Below are 17,819 nucleotides of genomic sequence, written 5' to 3' on the forward strand. Positions count from 1 at the left end.
AAAAACACCAAGGCTGTCTAAATAAAATACTGTCATGCATTCCTAAAGCTCAATTAAGTGAAAGACAACTTATCTACATGGCTACTTATCCCTCAGATACAGCCAACTCAGTACGGTCAGGGTAAATAAGAGAGTAATTTAATGCATTTGAAACTGTGAGAAAGACTGACATCTATATTCAGTCAGTGGCGGAGGAAGCGCTGCAGGCCCCGTGGTGAGCACCACTCGGTATTTTGTCACACACACCCCAGGTGACACCCAGAGTGGCCCGCACCCACCACACACTCCTTCCTCCGCCCCTGTATTCAGATCTACCTTAAATTAGTAAGGTAAAGGTAAAGAACCATTAAGTCCAGTCAAAGGTGTCTAGGCTTTCAGGCCGAGGGAGCCAGCATTTGTTGACAGACAGCTTTCCAGGTCATGTGGCAAGCATGACTAAACCGCTTCTAGTGCACAGAACACCGTGACGAGTGCCAGAGTGCACGGAAAAGCTGTTTACCTTCCTGCTGCAGTGCTACCTATTTATCTACTTGCACTGGCATGCTTTTGAACTGCTAGGTTGGGACAGAGCAATGGAAGCTCACCCAGTCGTGGGGATTCAAGCCGCCAACCTTCTGATCAACAAGCCCAAGAGACTCAGTGGTTTAGACCACAGCGCCACCCATTCCCTTCCCTTCTTTTACCTTTTAGTAAAGATGGAGAGAGGTCTGTCATTGGGCAATAAATGCTGCCGCCTGGCTTAAGCGTTGTGTGCTAGTCAAAACAAGGTTTAAAAAGGCCAGGATTCAAAGATATATTTTTTGCATGCAGCCAAGAGCATTACATCCAAATTCCACTTCAACAGTTCCTACTGAAGAGCCAATACGCTTTTTTAAACTGCAGAACAGCTTGTCATTTCAACAGTGGGAGCTGCTGAAGTGAAAACAGAAGAGAAGCTCAAGGCAATGCAAACAGTGTGCAAAACGCACACATAGGTTCTTCTGAAAACCAGCCAAGAAAATATTTCCTAAACACACAATGAATGGAATCCAAATATCCACTTTAGGCAAGCCCAAGGGTTTGGCACATGATATATTTTGCCTTTCAAACCCACATGCCATATGAAAAATGCTTTTGAAAAACTCTCCATCAACCTACCCAATTTAAAGAGTGGTTTGCCACTTGACAAAGGAGACTACAATATTCATTAGCCATTCCCTTATAAAAAGCCTAGGTCTCAGGGAAAACTCCTGATGACATTCCAATACACAAGCTAATAGAATCCATAATTATAAATATTTGTGGAGTTTACTAGGACTCTACTGGTATTAATTTTGCATTGTGTAGTTTTTGAATTTGATGGCCCCAAGAGTGCATTTTCCAAGTTGATTACAGGCTCTTTTACAAAGAGATACCAATCGAGGCCACTCAAACAAAAACAAAAACAGAAGACCATAAAAGTTAGGAAAGATATTGAGCACTACATAGTCTACATCAACTTGCAAGTCTGCTGAATCTACACAGAGGAAGAGGCCAATTTATTTTCCTTTTCCAAGATGCTTAGCCAAGAATGTGAAGAATTTAGAATGAACTGAACCAGCAAAATGTGTAGAGATGGTGTTATTAGACATTTATAGTTACTTTACAAATATGCTAGCAGCAGACGGCAGGACCCTTCAACTTTCACAAACATATATGAGTACTTGGAGCCAAGAAACAGCATAAAACTGTATGGGATATTTTAGAGGGCACACAAACACAAGCTTGTTCAAATGACAGACAAAATCTCTTTGACGCAAACAAGGAAATAATTTTCAATTGCACTCTCCCCTCAAAATGAAACTCTTGTCCATTAATTGAGGGAGGAGAAAGATGGATGTAGGAAAGTTCTCTACATCATTACTGTAGTTATTACAAATAAATAATAAAGAACAAGAACATTCAAGAACATACCTCGGGTCACAAAAATCCCTTATAAGACACTTTCCCTCTTTAGAATAATACTGAAACGGCCAAGGAAAAGAAGCACGTTTTGAGAATTATGCAAAGCAGTGAAAACTAAGATAACTTTTGTAATCTGGCATGGTGAAAAAATAGGTTGCAAGCAGCAGCATAACAGAGGAGCAGACCTTCAATAAAGTCTTTGCAAAGGCTGCCCCAATAAGCCCCTGCAAATATGTGAAAGTATTATCTAATTGTTTGCTTCCCACTGAAGCATCCCCATCCATTCACTTATTTCATATATAGTGGTACCTTGGGTTACATACGCTTCAGGTTACAGACTCGGCTAACCCAGAAATAGTACCTCGGGTTAAGAACTTTGTTTCAGGATGAGAACAGAAATCGTGCTCCAGCGGTGCAGCGGCAGCAGGAGGCCCCATTAGGTAAAGTGGTACTTCAGGTTAAGAAGGGACCTCCGGAACAAATTAAGTACTTAACCCAAGGTACCACTGTAAAGCCTAACAAATATAGACCAAAGCGGTGAGCACAATGGCCATTTACATTTTTCCGCAAACTGGAAAGCTGGGGTGTGACAGGGAGAGGTGGGGCAGGAAGGTGATGAGGTTGGGATTGTGCGAGCACCCTAACAGAAACCACTCTGCCCTGTCTCTGCTTTGCTTCAGAAATTGGCAGCAATGCCACTGTCAGGAGAGCTATGACATGGTCTCGGTATGGCTGCTTCTCTGTCTACAAACCTGCAAGAGAGGGCCTTCTCGGTGGTGGCTCCCAAACTTTGGAACTAGAGAAATTATACTGGCTTGCTTTCATGTTGTCCTGTTGGCAGGTGAAGACTTTCTTGTTCCAACTGGATTTTGGGAACTGACTGCTTTTAAGGAAAGGGCTAGGGCAGGCTTCCTCAACCTTGGCCCTTCAGATGTTTTGAGACTACAATTCCCATCATCCCTCACCACTGGTCCTGCTAGCTAGGGATCATGGGAGTTGTAGGCCAAAAACATCTGGAGGACCAAGGTTGAGGAAGCCTGGGCTAGTTCTACGATGTTTTTGATGTAATGATCTGCGTGTTTTAGTACACATATATCATAATTCTATTAATGCTCATTTGTTTTTAATGATTGCTTCCCCTCACCTATGTTTTTAAGCTGTTTCTATTTTAGCTGTAAGTTACCATGAGTCTCTGTTAGGGGGAAAAGGCAGGGTATAAGTAAATATAATAATCATGAAATTCACGTTCAAGGGGAGGGGGGAATTTGCACAATTTTTCATAATTGGCTAATGTGTACTTTTTCTTCCCAATAGGAATGTGTCCCATCGCTCATTCATCAAGCATTCTTTGGTGAGGGCACAATCCAAACTCCTGCTTGGGAGCAGTGCGGATCAAGCTCTTGAGCTACTTGTGCCAGCCAGGAAGGGGAGGGTGGGGCAGAAATTGCACTATTCTTTTTAAGTCCTAACTCCTTTCTGCTCTTTGCTTCACCTAACAGAAGTCACTGCAGGCAACAGAAAGGACCTTTTTCTTAAAGTGCAACATCCTTCATTCTATAGCTTGGGTATATTAAAACCAGTGGGAGTTATATCATAGGATTTATGTGAGATGTGAAGATCACTGGTGGCTTACAACTAGCGATAGATGGGGGCAAACTGCGATCCAGTTCACATTTAAAGGCAAACCTTTAAAAATGTATTTGATTTAACAGTGATCTGTCGGTAGGCTTCATGGCTCCCCACTGGTCTCTGAAGCTTACACAGTCAAGGCACTTAGACAGGTTTCCTTAATTACTTTTTCTAGGAATCGTTTCTTTCCCTCCAGAGAGTGAACATGTGGCTCTAGTATGTTGGATTGTTGCGCAAGTATTGCAGCTATACTGCAGAACCTAAGATTTGCCCAGAGAAGCTGACTGGGTGCTGTAACAAGTTGAGAAGACTTCTGGGAGAAGCAGATATATTGTTGAAAGAAAGGGGTTTTTTTTTACCTACCTGGTTTTCATAAGTACAATAAAACATTTAAAAAGAATATTCAGCAAAATGTTACTGGGGCATTGTGTTACTAGTATGCTGCTGATGCTGTTGATACCCAGCTCTATTTTGTAGTATCTGAATCAGGAGAGGCCATGCATGTCCTAAACTGGTGTCCAAATGCACTTAAGATCTTGATGATGGCTAGTAAACCGTGGCTGAATCCTGACAAGATGGATGGGAATTGGGTGTGCCTGGGAATTAGATGTGTACCAGCTTTTGGATGGATATCCTATGAAACCACAAGTGAGTGGTCTGGAGGTGCTCCTAGATTAATCCCTGTTATTAGAGGCCCTATGTGGCCAGACAGCCCACTATGAATTTCACCAACTACAGCATGAAGCTACTAACATGAGTTTGACCAAACTGCGGGAGGCAGTGGAAGACAAGAGTGCCTGGGGTACTCTGGTCCATGGGGTCACGAAGAGTCGGACACTAATAATAATAATAATAATAATAATAATAATAATAATAATAATAATTTATTATTTATATCCCGCCCATCTGGCTGGGTTTCCCCAGCCACTCTGGGTGGCTTCCAACAAAATATTAAAATACAGTAGTCCATCAAAGATTAAAAGCTTCCCTAAACAGGCTGCCTTCAAAAGTCTGGTAGATGTTATTCTCTTTGTTATCTGGTGGGAGGGCATTCCACAGGGTGGGCACCACTACCGAGAAGGCCCTCTGCCTGGTTCCCTGTAACTTGGCTTCTCGCAGTGAGAGAACTGCCAGAAGGCCCTCAGTGATGGACCTCAGTGTCTGGGAAGAATGATGGGGTGGAGACGCTCCTTCAGGTATACTGGACCGAGGCCGTTTAGGGCTTTAGAGGTCAGCACCAACACTTTGAATTGTGCTCGGAAATGTACTGGGAGCCAATGTAGGTCTTTCAAAACCGGTGTTATGTGGTCTCGGCAGCCAATCCCAGTCACCAATCTAGCTGCTGCATTCTGGATTAGTTGTAGTTTCCAGGTCACCTTCAAAGGTAGCCCCACATAGAGCGCATTGCAGTAGTCCAAGCGAGAAATAACCAGAGCATGCACAACTCTGGTGAGACAGCCTGCAGGCAGATAGGGTCTCAGCCTACGTACCAGATGGAGCTGGTAAACAGCTGCCCTGGACACAGAATTGACCTGTGCCTCCATTCAGGACCAGGGAGTCCTCCACACCTGCCCGCCTCCTGTCCCCCAAAAACATTACTTCTGTCTTGTCAGGATTCAACCTCAATCTGTTAGCCACCATCCATCCTCCAACCGCCTCCAGACACTCACACAGGACCTTCACTGCCTTCATTGGTTCTGATTTGAAAGAGAGCTGGAGCTGGGTATCATCTGCATATTGATGAACACCCAGTCCAAACCGCCTGATGATCTCTCCCAGCGGCTGCATGTAGATGTTGAAAAGCATGGGGGAGAGGACAGAACCCTGAGGCACACCACAAGTGAGAGCCCAAGGGTCTGAACACTCATCCCCCACCACCACTTTCTGAACACAGCCCAGGAGGAAGGAGCGGAACCACTGTATAACAGTGCTCCCAGCTCCCAGCCCCTCTAGACAGTCCAGAAGGATGGTATGGTTGATGGTATCAAAAGCCGCTGAGAGATCCAGCAGAACTAGGAAACAGCTCTCACCTTTGTCCCTAGCCTGCCGGAGATCATCAACCAGTGCGAACAGTTTCAGTCCCGTGATGAGGCCTGAATCCCGACTGGAAGGGATCCAAATGACTAAACAACAACAACTATAACTACAGCATCTGAAGGGGCACAACGTTCCCATCCCTAGTCTAGATTTCGGCCAGTGGTTTCATTCATACACACACACACACACACACACACACACAGTGAATCAAGTTCAAGGTTTCTTAGTTAAGTAAATTATTACAGTGGTACCTCGGAACTCAAAAGTAATCCATTCCGGAAGACCATTCGACTTCCAAAATGTCCGAGTTCCGAGGCACGGCTTCTGATTGGCCGTCAGCTTGGTTTTTGCACAGTGGAAGCCGCATTAGACATTCGTGTTTCGAGGAACATTCAAAAACTGGAGAACTGACTTCCAGGTTTTTGACGTTTGAGAACGGAGCTGTTTGAATTACGAGGTAACACTGTATAGAAAAACAAGACTACAATCATGCTGTTACATAATATACTCATGGAAGTTTTGGTAGATAAGTCCTTTGCAGGCAGAGGGGTAAAATCCTGTTTTGTCTGTGAAGTTGTTCCTATTTTTAGCTATCTGAACACAGCCTTGCTCAGGGCCATTTCTATTTGCTTACGGTTCGTTTTCTATTCAGCCAACTTCTGTCAACTTCCAAAAGAATTACAAAGCATTTTCTGTACAGATAATATTTCCCAGGTTAACCTCAATTGCTATAAAACTTTGAGGTCCTTTTATCTTCCTTTTAAGATGTTAGAAGTTTCACTGAAAATACAGCTACAGTGTGCTGGCAAGAGTTCAATTGATAAAAACTCCTAATGGGAAGGGGCTATTTTAAAAATATAGCTATAAAGGTGAAAGTTAAAAGGTCCAAGCCTTTGTGATTTTTTTAAGAGCTAGCACACAAAAACAGAGAAAGTTCATAAGGAGAATAATTTAGACATCCTTTTTGAGGCTAAAAGGAAAGAAAGTGGAGCTAAAAAAGATGCAGCCAACAGTATTTGTACCTTTTCAGACGATGCTCCTTTTTGCTCACTGGTTTTATTTAGTGAGCCAGATCACCCTATCTGCAAACTCATAGGATAAAGGTGTTTTTGATTTTTTTAAAAGGTATGGGTTTAGTCAACCTTTATGGTGTAGAACTTGAACCCTCTTTATATATAGAAATACACACACGGAAAAGGCCTCAACATACAACACTGGCAAAACTCCACGTGGCAATCCATTTTTGCAAGTCACTGCCTGCTGATCCTTAGAGCAGGAATTAGACCCCACTTTGACAGAACAGAATAAAGCTGAAGGCCATTGATGCTTCAAATCCAGACTGGGAAACTGCAGATTGAGAAATCTAGATCAGCCTGAGTTCTCCCCCGCTATTTTGGCAACACAGTGATAGCTGCATCAGGCAAAAAGTTTTATTTGTTTCTATACCACCAAACATAAAAAAGTTAAAAAAACCTCAATGTGATCACCAACGTAAAATCACCAAGGAAAAGAACAGTATAACTTGCAATTCAAATTAATCATGAACTTAAGCAGACCACACCTCAGGGATAACTTGAGTGAACAAATGAGCATTAAGCAGGCTCTGAATCACCAGGACTATAGATATTTGAGAGTGCATTCCAAGGGCAGGTCTTGTTACACTAAAGGTGCTGTTTTGAGCAAACGTAAGATAAACCTTATGAGAATGCAGCAGTACTGAAATTGTCTCTCCCAACTGCAACTGCCATCATCCCCAATGGTCAGTGGTGGCCAGTGGACAGGGATGATAGGAGTTGCAGTGAAGCAGCATCTGGAGGGCACAACATTGGCCATCCCTGATTTAATGTATGAAGCACCAGCTGTAAGTGTAACACTGTACAAACACAGGTGCAATCCTGTCCAAGAGGAGGGTCACAGCCCATCTATCTTCAACTGTACTCCAGAGCTATAAATCTTTGCTCCTGCCTAATGAATGGGAAAGCTGCTTCTATATAACACAAAGTGTTTTTACAGAGATCTCAAAAAGTGGACAGATCAGAACCCAGTTTTCAAGCCTGACTTTGAAGAATATAGTTTTGCAAGGCATTCCATCATCAATTCAACAAGAACCCAGTCTGCAAACATTAAAAAACCTGATACTCCATAATTAAAACTTCCACTGCTAATCTACATTTTTGCATACTTCTAAAAAAGAAGCTTAAAACCACAAAAGCATAAAATAATACTCACACATTAATTCCACAGAGTTTCTAGCCTGAAAAAAAGGAGGACAGAACTGCGGCAACATGAGGTAGGTGCTACAGTCATTTTAGATATTTGTGAGTTGCAGTGAAGCAGCATCTGGAGGGCACAACATTGGCCATCCCTGATTTAATGTATGAAGCACCAGCTGTAAGTGTAACACTGTACAAACACAGGTGCAATCCTGTCCAAGAGGAGGGTCACAGCCCATCTATCTTCAACTGTACTCCAGAGCTATAAATCTTTGCTCCTGCCTAATGAATGGGAAAGCTGCTTCTATATAACACAAAGTGTTTTTACAGAGATCTCAAAAAGTGGACAGATCAGAACCCAGTTTTCAAGCCTGACTTTGAAGAATATAGTTTTGCAAGGCATTCCATCATCAATTCAACAAGAACCCAGTCTGCAAACATTAAAAAACCTGATACTCCATAATTAAAACTTCCACTGCTAATCTACATTTTTGCATACTTCTAAAAAAGAAGCTTAAAACCACAAAAGCATAAAATAATACTCACACATTAATTCCACAGAGTTTCTAGCCTGAAAAAAAGGAGGACAGAACTGCGGCAACATGAGGTAGGTGCTACAGTCATTTTAGATATTTGTGAGCCCAGCACACTCATCTTACTACAGCTGCAAATTACAGATATCGGCAGCACCATCACCCACATGACCTTATTTCACCAGAAGGTTACAGGACAGGCAGGTGCAACTTCTCCCCGACTGCACATTCAGTATGGAAGAAAACTGTTAAGCTGGCAAAGCTAGAAACATGTTTAGGTGTTTGGGAAAAAGAAATCAGAAGTGTGGTGGAACACTTACGATCAAGTCCGTTGATGTATCTCATTGTGATTTCACAGTGCCCCCATACCGCACTGACTATAGGATAGAGTTTTTTCCCTTTTAGTCCCCTGAAGGCCACTCCGAGGTACTGTCCATCCACAATGAAGCTAAGCGTCCCTTCATCCATATCCAAAACCACCAGTAAGGAGTCTGGGAGTACAAAAGACTCGTCTGGTTCCAAAAATACGGGATATGTCACCCCAGGCTGATTTTTGCAGTTGTGATAAAGTTTGTTGCGCCCAAGGTCCCAGCCCCATGACTCATTATTGCTACCAACCAACGACGTATATCCTACAGAATGCAAAGGCGCTTCTGCCGTTGACACTCCAACCACAGCGTGTGTTCCTCGCTGCCTGGCGGGCCAGTGGATCTGCCAAACATGTAGGCCCCTCGTATACCCAACTTTGCCTCGGATGCAGTCTGTGCTTTGGGCTACCGGATGTCTGTGAAATGTCAGTTTGTCATCTTCCTTCACAAATATATTTAAGGATCGGTCTTCATTGTTCCAAGCGTGCTTGTACTGGACCTCCAAATGGGCCGGGGGCATATCCAGCAACATATCCAATCTTGCAGGCTTGCAGAAATCTGGACCCCTCAGTTCTCTTTTAACAGGTCTGTAAGGGGGTTCCCGAACATCGACAGACTTTATGCTCCCTGAGATTTTTTGGCCCATTGCTTGGCTGCAGATTGCTTGGCTGCAGGGAACGAAGGGTGGATCTGGTCCCAGTGTTAACTCATGAAAACACTTTCAAGCTGAGCCAGTGGACTCTGTGCATGTAGACTGGATTTACTCTTGCCTTCTGGACCCGTCTAGAGCCAATGTTTTCTGAGAATACACTCCTAGGGGGGAGAAAAAGTAGAGAGAGTCTCCAGTTAAAAAGCAGTCAACTTATAACCCACATATGTATTCCTAAAATTTTCTATGATTGGTGCCAAGTTGTTTTAAAATGAAGAACTGACAATTCTCGGCTTCATGGGCTTTGTACAACAGCGGCCACTAGCCAGACTGTCAGCAGGATATATTGAGCCTGCAGTGTTCCAAATACAGACAGCAATTTCCGTCTTTTCATAATAGACACAGACATTCCACACCTTTTGCCCTTCCACCCATATAGTCTAGTCAGCGCTGTCACGTTGTACAAGAGCTTTTCTCTTCATTATCAGGTATGCATGAGACCATCCATTTTCACTTGTGCTTCTTTATAGTGCTTCAAAAAGAAATTCTTTCGGCAAGCTTTTTACCTCTAGCATTTCTCTTTTCTAAATCTGCCTTTCTAATCCGAATACCTTGTAAAGGAACCCAGACTAGCATAGCTGGAAGGTATCCCTGGATGATAGCAAACAGCTGTGAAACTTGATACTTCACCTTTTTTTAAAAAAAGTCATGCCCCTTAAATAAATATATACGGCAAAACTTGTTTTACGATTTGTGATGGGCTTCTGAAAAGGAAGCTGGAGAGATTTAACAAATGCTTATGGTTCTGAAACGTCTTTTGACCAGCCCATCCTGTGGATTGTTTGGTTTGAAAATACAAATGGAGGTGTTAAGTGGTGCTGCTACTATGTTGAAAAGCCTGAGCAGGATACTGCCTGCAAATGTATTTATTTAGGCTACATACCATGCCAAAAATCCATGGGTCTTTGACATGAGGTATTTCCCATCCAACATGCTTTTCGATGGTGCATTACATTAACCATCTTGTTGAAAAAGAAACACTGAATATTCACTTGTATTTGTGCTAGGGAGCCACAATGAGCCACAAGTTGTATGCTAAGACAGCTCTGTGTGTGTGTTTAAGGACACCCTCTCAAAAGGTTGCAATGTTCACACAGCTCAAAAGAAAGCTACATGTCTTAAGTTTCCAGACTTCAAGTGATGTATATTCACACAACAGCAATTCTGAATGCCCAACAGTAAAGCACCAGAAGTCAATTTCACCAAGGCTGCACGTAAACAATGCCAAAATCTCATCTAGACAGGAAAGAATACTCCCAACACAGAAGGCTGGTTTACAAACTGTATAATGTCATGTGTTAAAAGACTGTGTACTTAACTGAAGCTAGGCAAATTCTTGGCTAGGTTATTAGAAGGCTGCTGAATAATAATATGCAAGCATGCAAAGTCCCCATGCATGAAGTCTTCATAGCAACTTAAACAGAGCATTTTTATTAAAGCAAGCAGTAAAGTCATGAAATGTACAGTCATACCTCAGGTTACAGCCGCTTCAGATTGTGTTTTTTCAGGTTGCGGACCACCAAAACCCGGAAGTACTAGAACGGGTTACTTCCAGGTTTTGGTGGTTGCGCATGCACAGAAGCGCAAAATTGAAACTTTGAACATGCGCAGAAGCACCAAATCACAACCTGCACATATGCAGACATGGGTTGTGAACGCTGCGGGTTGCGAATGTGCATTCCACACAGATCACATTCGCAACCCGAGTGTCCACTGTATTTAAGTGTTCACACACACATACATTACATTCAGTATCATCACAATTTGATGTTGTATCTTGTTCAAGAAACCAATAGCTGGTGAGTTAAGGGAGATGGCCATCTAATATTGAAAAAATCATTATCTTTGGTGACCTTGAATGGACTGAGTTGAATGCCTTCGATAACTACTTCTAAATATGATTTCAGAGCATCTCAAAGTATATTGAAAAGTACTATGGCAGCCTTTCAGGAATCCAAGAAATTTTCAACCTGCATCTGAGGCAAAAGAGGGCTGAGCATCACCTGACAGAAGGCCCCCATAAGCATCTTCGAAAAGGCAACATACTTCAGAGTATAATTCCATAAAATGTATGGAGCTGCTTCAAGAAGTGAAAACATTTCCCCAGTGCACATACAGAACCACTTCATTGGCTTTGAACCAGGTAGCAAGCATCATTAGATATTGATACTGATGGTAAAGGTAAAGGTACCCCTGACCATTAGGTCTAGTCGCAGACGACTCTGGGGTTGCGTGCTCATCTCGCTCTATAGGCCGAGGGAGCCAGCATTTGTCTGCAGACAGCTTCCAGGTCATGTGGCCAGCATAACTAAGCCGCTTCTGGCAAAACCAGAGCAGCACACGGAAACGCCGTTTACCTTCCTGCCAAAGCAGTACCTATTTATCTACTTGCACTTGACGTGCTTTCAAACTGCTAGGTGGGCCAGAGCTGGGACCGAACAACAGGAGCTCACCCCATCGAGGGGATTTGAACCGATGACCTTCTGATCGGCAAGCCCTAGGCTCTGTGGTTTAGACCACAGCGCCACCAGCATCCCCTGATATTGATGGTACACACCTCTAAAGTTAGAGAACTCTCAACTGCTCTTGTGTCTCTTCTTTCTCTTATAAGCCACTATGTGTCTAAGAGTGACTTAGCAGTTATTTTTCTTTAAAGCAGTTATTTTTTGCAAAGCTTTTCATGGTGGAGAAATCCTTGGGCCACAGAAAAGTGGCAGCGATCTCAGCACATTTCCTAACCCGTTCTCTAGTGCTCACACTGCAAAAACAATCTGCTCCAGGACTCTAGACAATGAAAGTGAAGGTAAGGCTAGAAAATGCTCACAACTAGAAATGCCTTCACACATGAACACACAAAGAGGTTAGTAGATATAGAATTCCTTGCAAACCTTCATGCCGCCTATAGTCTCTGGAGGAGAACAACTGGCATAGCAGTTTATAGCTTCTTAACAAGATTGCCAATATGCGATGCTGATGGAAGGATACAAGCGGCTAACTCTGCCACACACACAAAGCCTTGCACATTTATAATTCTTCTTCTATTATGGGAGAGAGGGAAAGAGGCTATGTGATTCCTCCAAGTTCGTTTCAATGGCATGAGCTCAAACAAATACAAATTCTTCCCAATAAACTGAAGCGGGAATGGAAGAGAGTATGCCCAGAAATCAATATTCAGTTTTCCTCCATTGTGGGATACAATTCATAGTACCAAAGGTAAGCCAAAGGGCAAGCCTGCCTGACTAACAGCATTGTGATCAGCTCCCTTCCTGACCTTTTGCAATACAGAATGCAAAAAAAAAAATTGATGTACACAATTAGGAATATTTACACATGGTGCATGTTAAACAATCTCCTCCTGATTCACTTGCAAATTGCAAAAGCATACTTTAAAAGTTATCCTATATTACATGCCAAGTTCATGCCTTTACTGGTTGTTGTTTTTAAGGCATGGTAATTTGCTCAAGACACATCCAAATTCCCATTTCTCTGCCAAAACATTTTATGTTTCTGGTTAACTTTTGGCATTTACAGAAGCCGTGTACTACTGGCCACCTCACATAAACTGAACACAGTGGCAAATGAACAGGGCACTAACACTCTGGTTAGCTCTGCTGAAAGAAACTGATTCATTGCAGAAGCCTGTGCATGTTTACTCAGAAGTCAGCCTCTCTGTGATCAACAAGATGAACTGCTGGGTAATCATGTATAGGACTGCAGCCTTACTTTTTTGAGAAAAAAACCCATTAACTCCTGTAGGAGGCAGAAATATTTCTGTAATGGTTTCACAAGCATCCCCCACATAGCTGGGAAATGGTCAGATTAAAAGCATGGCATGCACCCAGCAGTGAGCAAGCCAAAGCCTAGCCGGAAAAAGAGTGTCAGTTTCACTTTCCAGCACTCTCAGTGGAGCTGCCAAGACATTAAAGAATGTTATTCTCCGCACTAACAGTTAAATTGAAATCTTACCCGAAAAATTAAGTTGGGGAGATTCTATTTCACCGTTAAAAAAAATGCAGCCTGATACTGGGACAAGATAAGCATGTCAGACTTCCTGCAACACACAACGCTACTGAAAACATCCGGAAAACATTTGCAGATCTAGTTATGATCATTTCTAAACATCAAATTAGATACACTCTTTGATTTGCAGCAAATAAAACAATACAGAGATATTGAATGGATAGCAGAATGATTCCATATAGAGATACCAGGGGTTTGGACGTGTTATGTTTTTCTTACTATTTTTACTTGCCCAGGCACCTGGTTTTCCTTTTTCAATGAAACAAACAACACCCTCCCTGTTTACACACACAAATCCCTCACTACTACAGTATTGTAAATAACTGTTTTAGAGAAGAGCTGATGTTTCCACCCACTCGCCCGATATGCCCACAACGCTTACCCAGCCTGGTCCCACTAGTGCTCTCCAGATGTTTTGGAGTATAATCCTACCAGCCACAACCAGAGCACCTAATGGTCACAAATGATGGGAGCTGCAGTCTAAAACTTCTGGAGGACTCCTTGCATAAAAGCCTTCCTATGAAAAGAGAACCTCACAGTGGAATCTCTTGCTCAGGGTGGACCTAAGCATACACAGAATCACAGAACTGTAGGAGTTGGAAGGGACCATGAGGGGCATCAAGTTCAACCCCCTGCAATGCAGGAAACTTTTGCCCAATGGGGCAGGTAAAGGACCCGTGGACAGTTAAGTTCTGTCAAAGGCGACTGTGGCGTTGCAATGCTCAGCTCGCTTTCAGGCCAAGGGAGCTGGCATTTGTCTACAGACAGCTTTCTGGGTCATGTGGCCAGCAGGACTAAACCACTTCTGGCACAACGGGACACCGTGACAGAAACCAGAGCGCATGGAAACGCTGTTTACCTTCCCACCACAGCAGTACCTACTTATCTACTTGCACTGGCGTGCTTTTGAACTGCTAGGTTGGCAGGAGCTAGGACAGAGCAACAGGAGCTCACCCTGTCGCGGGGATTTGAACTGCCAACCTTCTGATTGGCAAGCCCAAGAGGCTCAGTGGTTTAGACCACAGCGCCAACCGTGTCCCTTTTGCCCAACGGGGCACTCAGAGCCATGACCCTGAGATTAAAGAGTCTTATGCTCTACTAACTGAGCTATCCCAGCTATCTAACATGGCAAAGGGAAACTCTTCCTTGACCCAAGAAGGACCCCTTTTATCATTCCTTACTCAACCCTGCATGCTCTGACCACCACCCCTCCCAAAGCCTATCAACTTGATACTTCTGTAGAAAAGTCCCCCCCCCCCTTCTGTAGGCTCATACATATGCCAGTTCAAGGGCAGCTCTCATTGTTCACACGAGTGACATTATTTGTGCAAACCAATTTGCACACCATTTCTATCTTTCAGGTCTTCTTAAAGGCAGTAGCAGGCATGGTATCCTTCCCATTCTACACATTCAGATAGAGAAAAAGAGAGGCGATTAATTAAAGGCAGTCAAAAGGGTGGGAAGCGGGGAAGAGTTCAAACAAGAATGGATGTGCCATGCAGAGAATTCAGCAGGGCGGTACTACCGAAGCCACCAGAGCACAATTCATCTCTGCCAACACACTTTATTCCTCTCCGACACAGAACTGTCACGTTGCAGGACTGTGGTTGCTTTTAGAAGCAATGGCTTTTAGTCTGGAATGAGTCACTTCTGAATGTTAAGAGTGAAAATGCAAGGGGCCCTTCTCTTTAAAAGAACCTTCGGTCTGGTCAAACTGCACCGTCGACAGCCTCTGATTATGACTTTGAAGCAGCAACAGGCTGGTATGAGGGAGGAATTTCTTCAGGTAAGCTTCTGGGAAGGCATGCCTCTTTCAAACGCCTTTGGGAAGTCACAAGGAGAACATGAGGACCACAGTTCTCTCTTGTTGTTGCTTCCCCAATGACTGACATTCAAAGGCAACTCGTAGCCACTAATAGCTTTACCTTCCAAATTTGTCTAAAGCTCTCTTTCAAGGCATCCAAGATGATGATCATTCGCTGGTGCCAGCAAATTCCATAAGTTAACTATGTGCTGTATGAAGAACTGCTTCCTTTTGTTTGTCCTGAATCGCTGCCAGTCAGCTTCATGTGGATGACCTTGAGTCCAAGTGTTATAAGGGTGTGTGTGTGAAACCTTTCTCTTCACTCTCTCCTCATAAGCATATACCCCCACCAACCCCCAAAACAGAACTAATACTATTGTCCCTCACACCATTTCGAAATTATGTGCAATGCTAAAGCGAAACCAAAAATCTGTACAACTCAAAATAGTGGGGAAAGGAACCACAAAGGGCTGGGGGATACACAAGACACAGCACACCAGTAATATAAACTACCAGAAATATTTCAGGAACTGACATTATTACTGAGACATCTGGAATGTTAATTTAAGTCAGGTGTAACTAATCTGCTCCGAGAACAGGCCCAGAAAAAAGGTCACAACCTTGCCTTGTAAAGACAAATAATTTTTTCTTAGAAAGCAAATGCTGTAGCATCCAAACACTCAATTGAACCGTCAGACATATGGAGATGGCCTGAAGGAATCGTATGTATAAAAATGGAATAATGATACATGAAAAGTATAATTATGAGCATTGTAAAATTATCACCTCAACCATATGACCTCTCAACAAACTAATGATTCCTTTGTGATTTCATAAATTAAGCCTCAATGCTCCATATCCAAATTTGGCAGCAGACTAGTTTGGCAACAGGTTAGGATGCAGAAGAAGCCCGTTTAATTGTATTGTCATGGTTTGACTACAGCTGGGTTAAAACTCTTGTTGCCACAGGCTACCTTTTCCTAAATTCCTGTTGCCCAACAATATACTAGCATTACCGTGTTTTTCTACACAAATGGAAGCTCCCAGATCCCTGTCACAATGACCTTTAAATCTGTTCATCTTATTGTAAAAGTTTCATATTAAAGCAAAAAACTTAACTAACAGCCCTTTAGTTTCCCCATTTGTTAGTACCTTTTCCAGTTTTGTTTTCTCCAGTTGTAAGTTTCCCAACCATGTATGTTGGACCAAGTGCTTTTGGTAAAATACTCTTCAAGTATTGTATTGGCAGATATTGAAAACATTGAGGTCTCTCCTCCAATTATTAACTCTATTCTGTGTCTAGACAATGCTTGTTCATTTATAATAAAGGGGTTGAATCTGTCCACTTTATTTATTTCTCAGTTTTGAAAAATATGAGTGTCAGGGGCTCAGGAGCAGAAGCACAGGGAAGAGGGGAGATGGAGAGCGAAGGGGAAGAATCTGAGGGCAGCGTAGGGGAAGATGACAGTGGCCCGAGAGATTCCATGAGCCTCTCCAGCGAATCGGAAGATTCACAGAAGGGGGCTCCGATGGCCAGGGCAAGGGGGGTCCCGGGAGGGACGCACCAGAAGCTAGGGGCCAGCAGCGACTCCCAAAGCAGCAGCTGGAGATCGGGACCAGTTTCCCCACCAGAGCGTAGCAGGGGGGGAAGAGTCCCATGAGTCAGGGCTGACCACGCCCCTATCGCTGAGTGAGGGAACGGAGGGGAAGTCAGATCCAGCTAGCCCCCCCGAAGGGGGAAGCAGTGACAGGAGCAGTGTAACGGTCAGGAGGAAGGTGGCCGGGTGGGCGCACGCGCCAAGTTCAAATGTACAGGCGCGGGGGACAGCAGGGAGCTCGGATTGGGAGCCAGGTCCTAAAGCACGCCGGAGGCAGGGGGAAGAATCCGGGGACTCTTCAGCATCAGAAGAGTCCAGAAAGGGCAACACCCCGGCGGGCAGACGGACCCAGAGGAGGAAGGAACAACAGAAAAGGTGGAGTAAGGCTAGAGTCTTAAACTGGTGTCTAGGGGGAGGAGACTCAGACGGAACTTCGGCGGTCTAGGGTTTAAGACGTAGAGCTGCGCGCTACGGCTTTGGAATGGAAACTGAACTTCAATAAAGACTTTTGTATATAACCACGACCTCGCGTTGGTCCTCTGTGAGCTGGGACCTTGGGCAGCTTTGACAATGAGTATACCCTTCTATACTGTCTTGTTATGGTATGATATTAAAAGTGGAAGTTTGTGTACTTGCAAGGTCTAGAATCATAGTTCTGTTTTCCTATAATGCTACCTACGTATTTTGGAGAGCAACTAGCTCCTATCTCCTGAAAATGAAAGCTAAAAGTCTGACTCAGTTATCCTCAATAATATTTTGCCATGTACAGTGGCAGAGGATACAGTTATGGGTTTGTTGTTGCTTTTTAATTACTATTATGTCTTTGGCTTTTTAAAACACTTTTGCACCTCAACTTCCAAGTCTCTCACACAGGGGCATGCAGATTATGGTAGATTTTACCCTTTAGTAAAGGCAATACCCTCAGCAAAAATGGAAAGTAGAAACTGGTGAATAATATGCTTTCATTAAAGAGTGATACTCTTAA

General features: G+C 43.4%; 1 protein-coding gene across 3 annotated transcripts in view; it reads right to left on the reverse strand.

Annotated features, from left to right (window-relative positions):
- SPSB4 (splA/ryanodine receptor domain and SOCS box containing 4) overlaps positions 1 to 17,819 on the reverse strand; it is a 181,907-nt gene that overhangs the window by 37,390 nt on the left and 126,698 nt on the right. For 2 of the 3 annotated variants that reach the window (XM_079975935.1, XM_079975934.1), the window contains exon 2: positions 8,656 to 9,516. In XM_079975935.1, coding sequence (XP_079832061.1) covers positions 8,656 to 9,349 — 694 coding nt within the window. In that variant the 5' untranslated portion in view covers positions 9,350 to 9,516. Of the gene's footprint in view, positions 1 to 8,655; positions 9,517 to 15,130; positions 15,189 to 17,819 lie in introns of those variants that run through there. The other variant, XM_079975936.1, reaches the window with a different exon arrangement.

Source organism: Podarcis cretensis (assembly GCF_951804945.1).
Source record: "Podarcis cretensis genome assembly, chromosome: 5".
NCBI classification, from domain to species: Eukaryota; Metazoa; Chordata; class Lepidosauria; order Squamata; family Lacertidae; genus Podarcis; species Podarcis cretensis.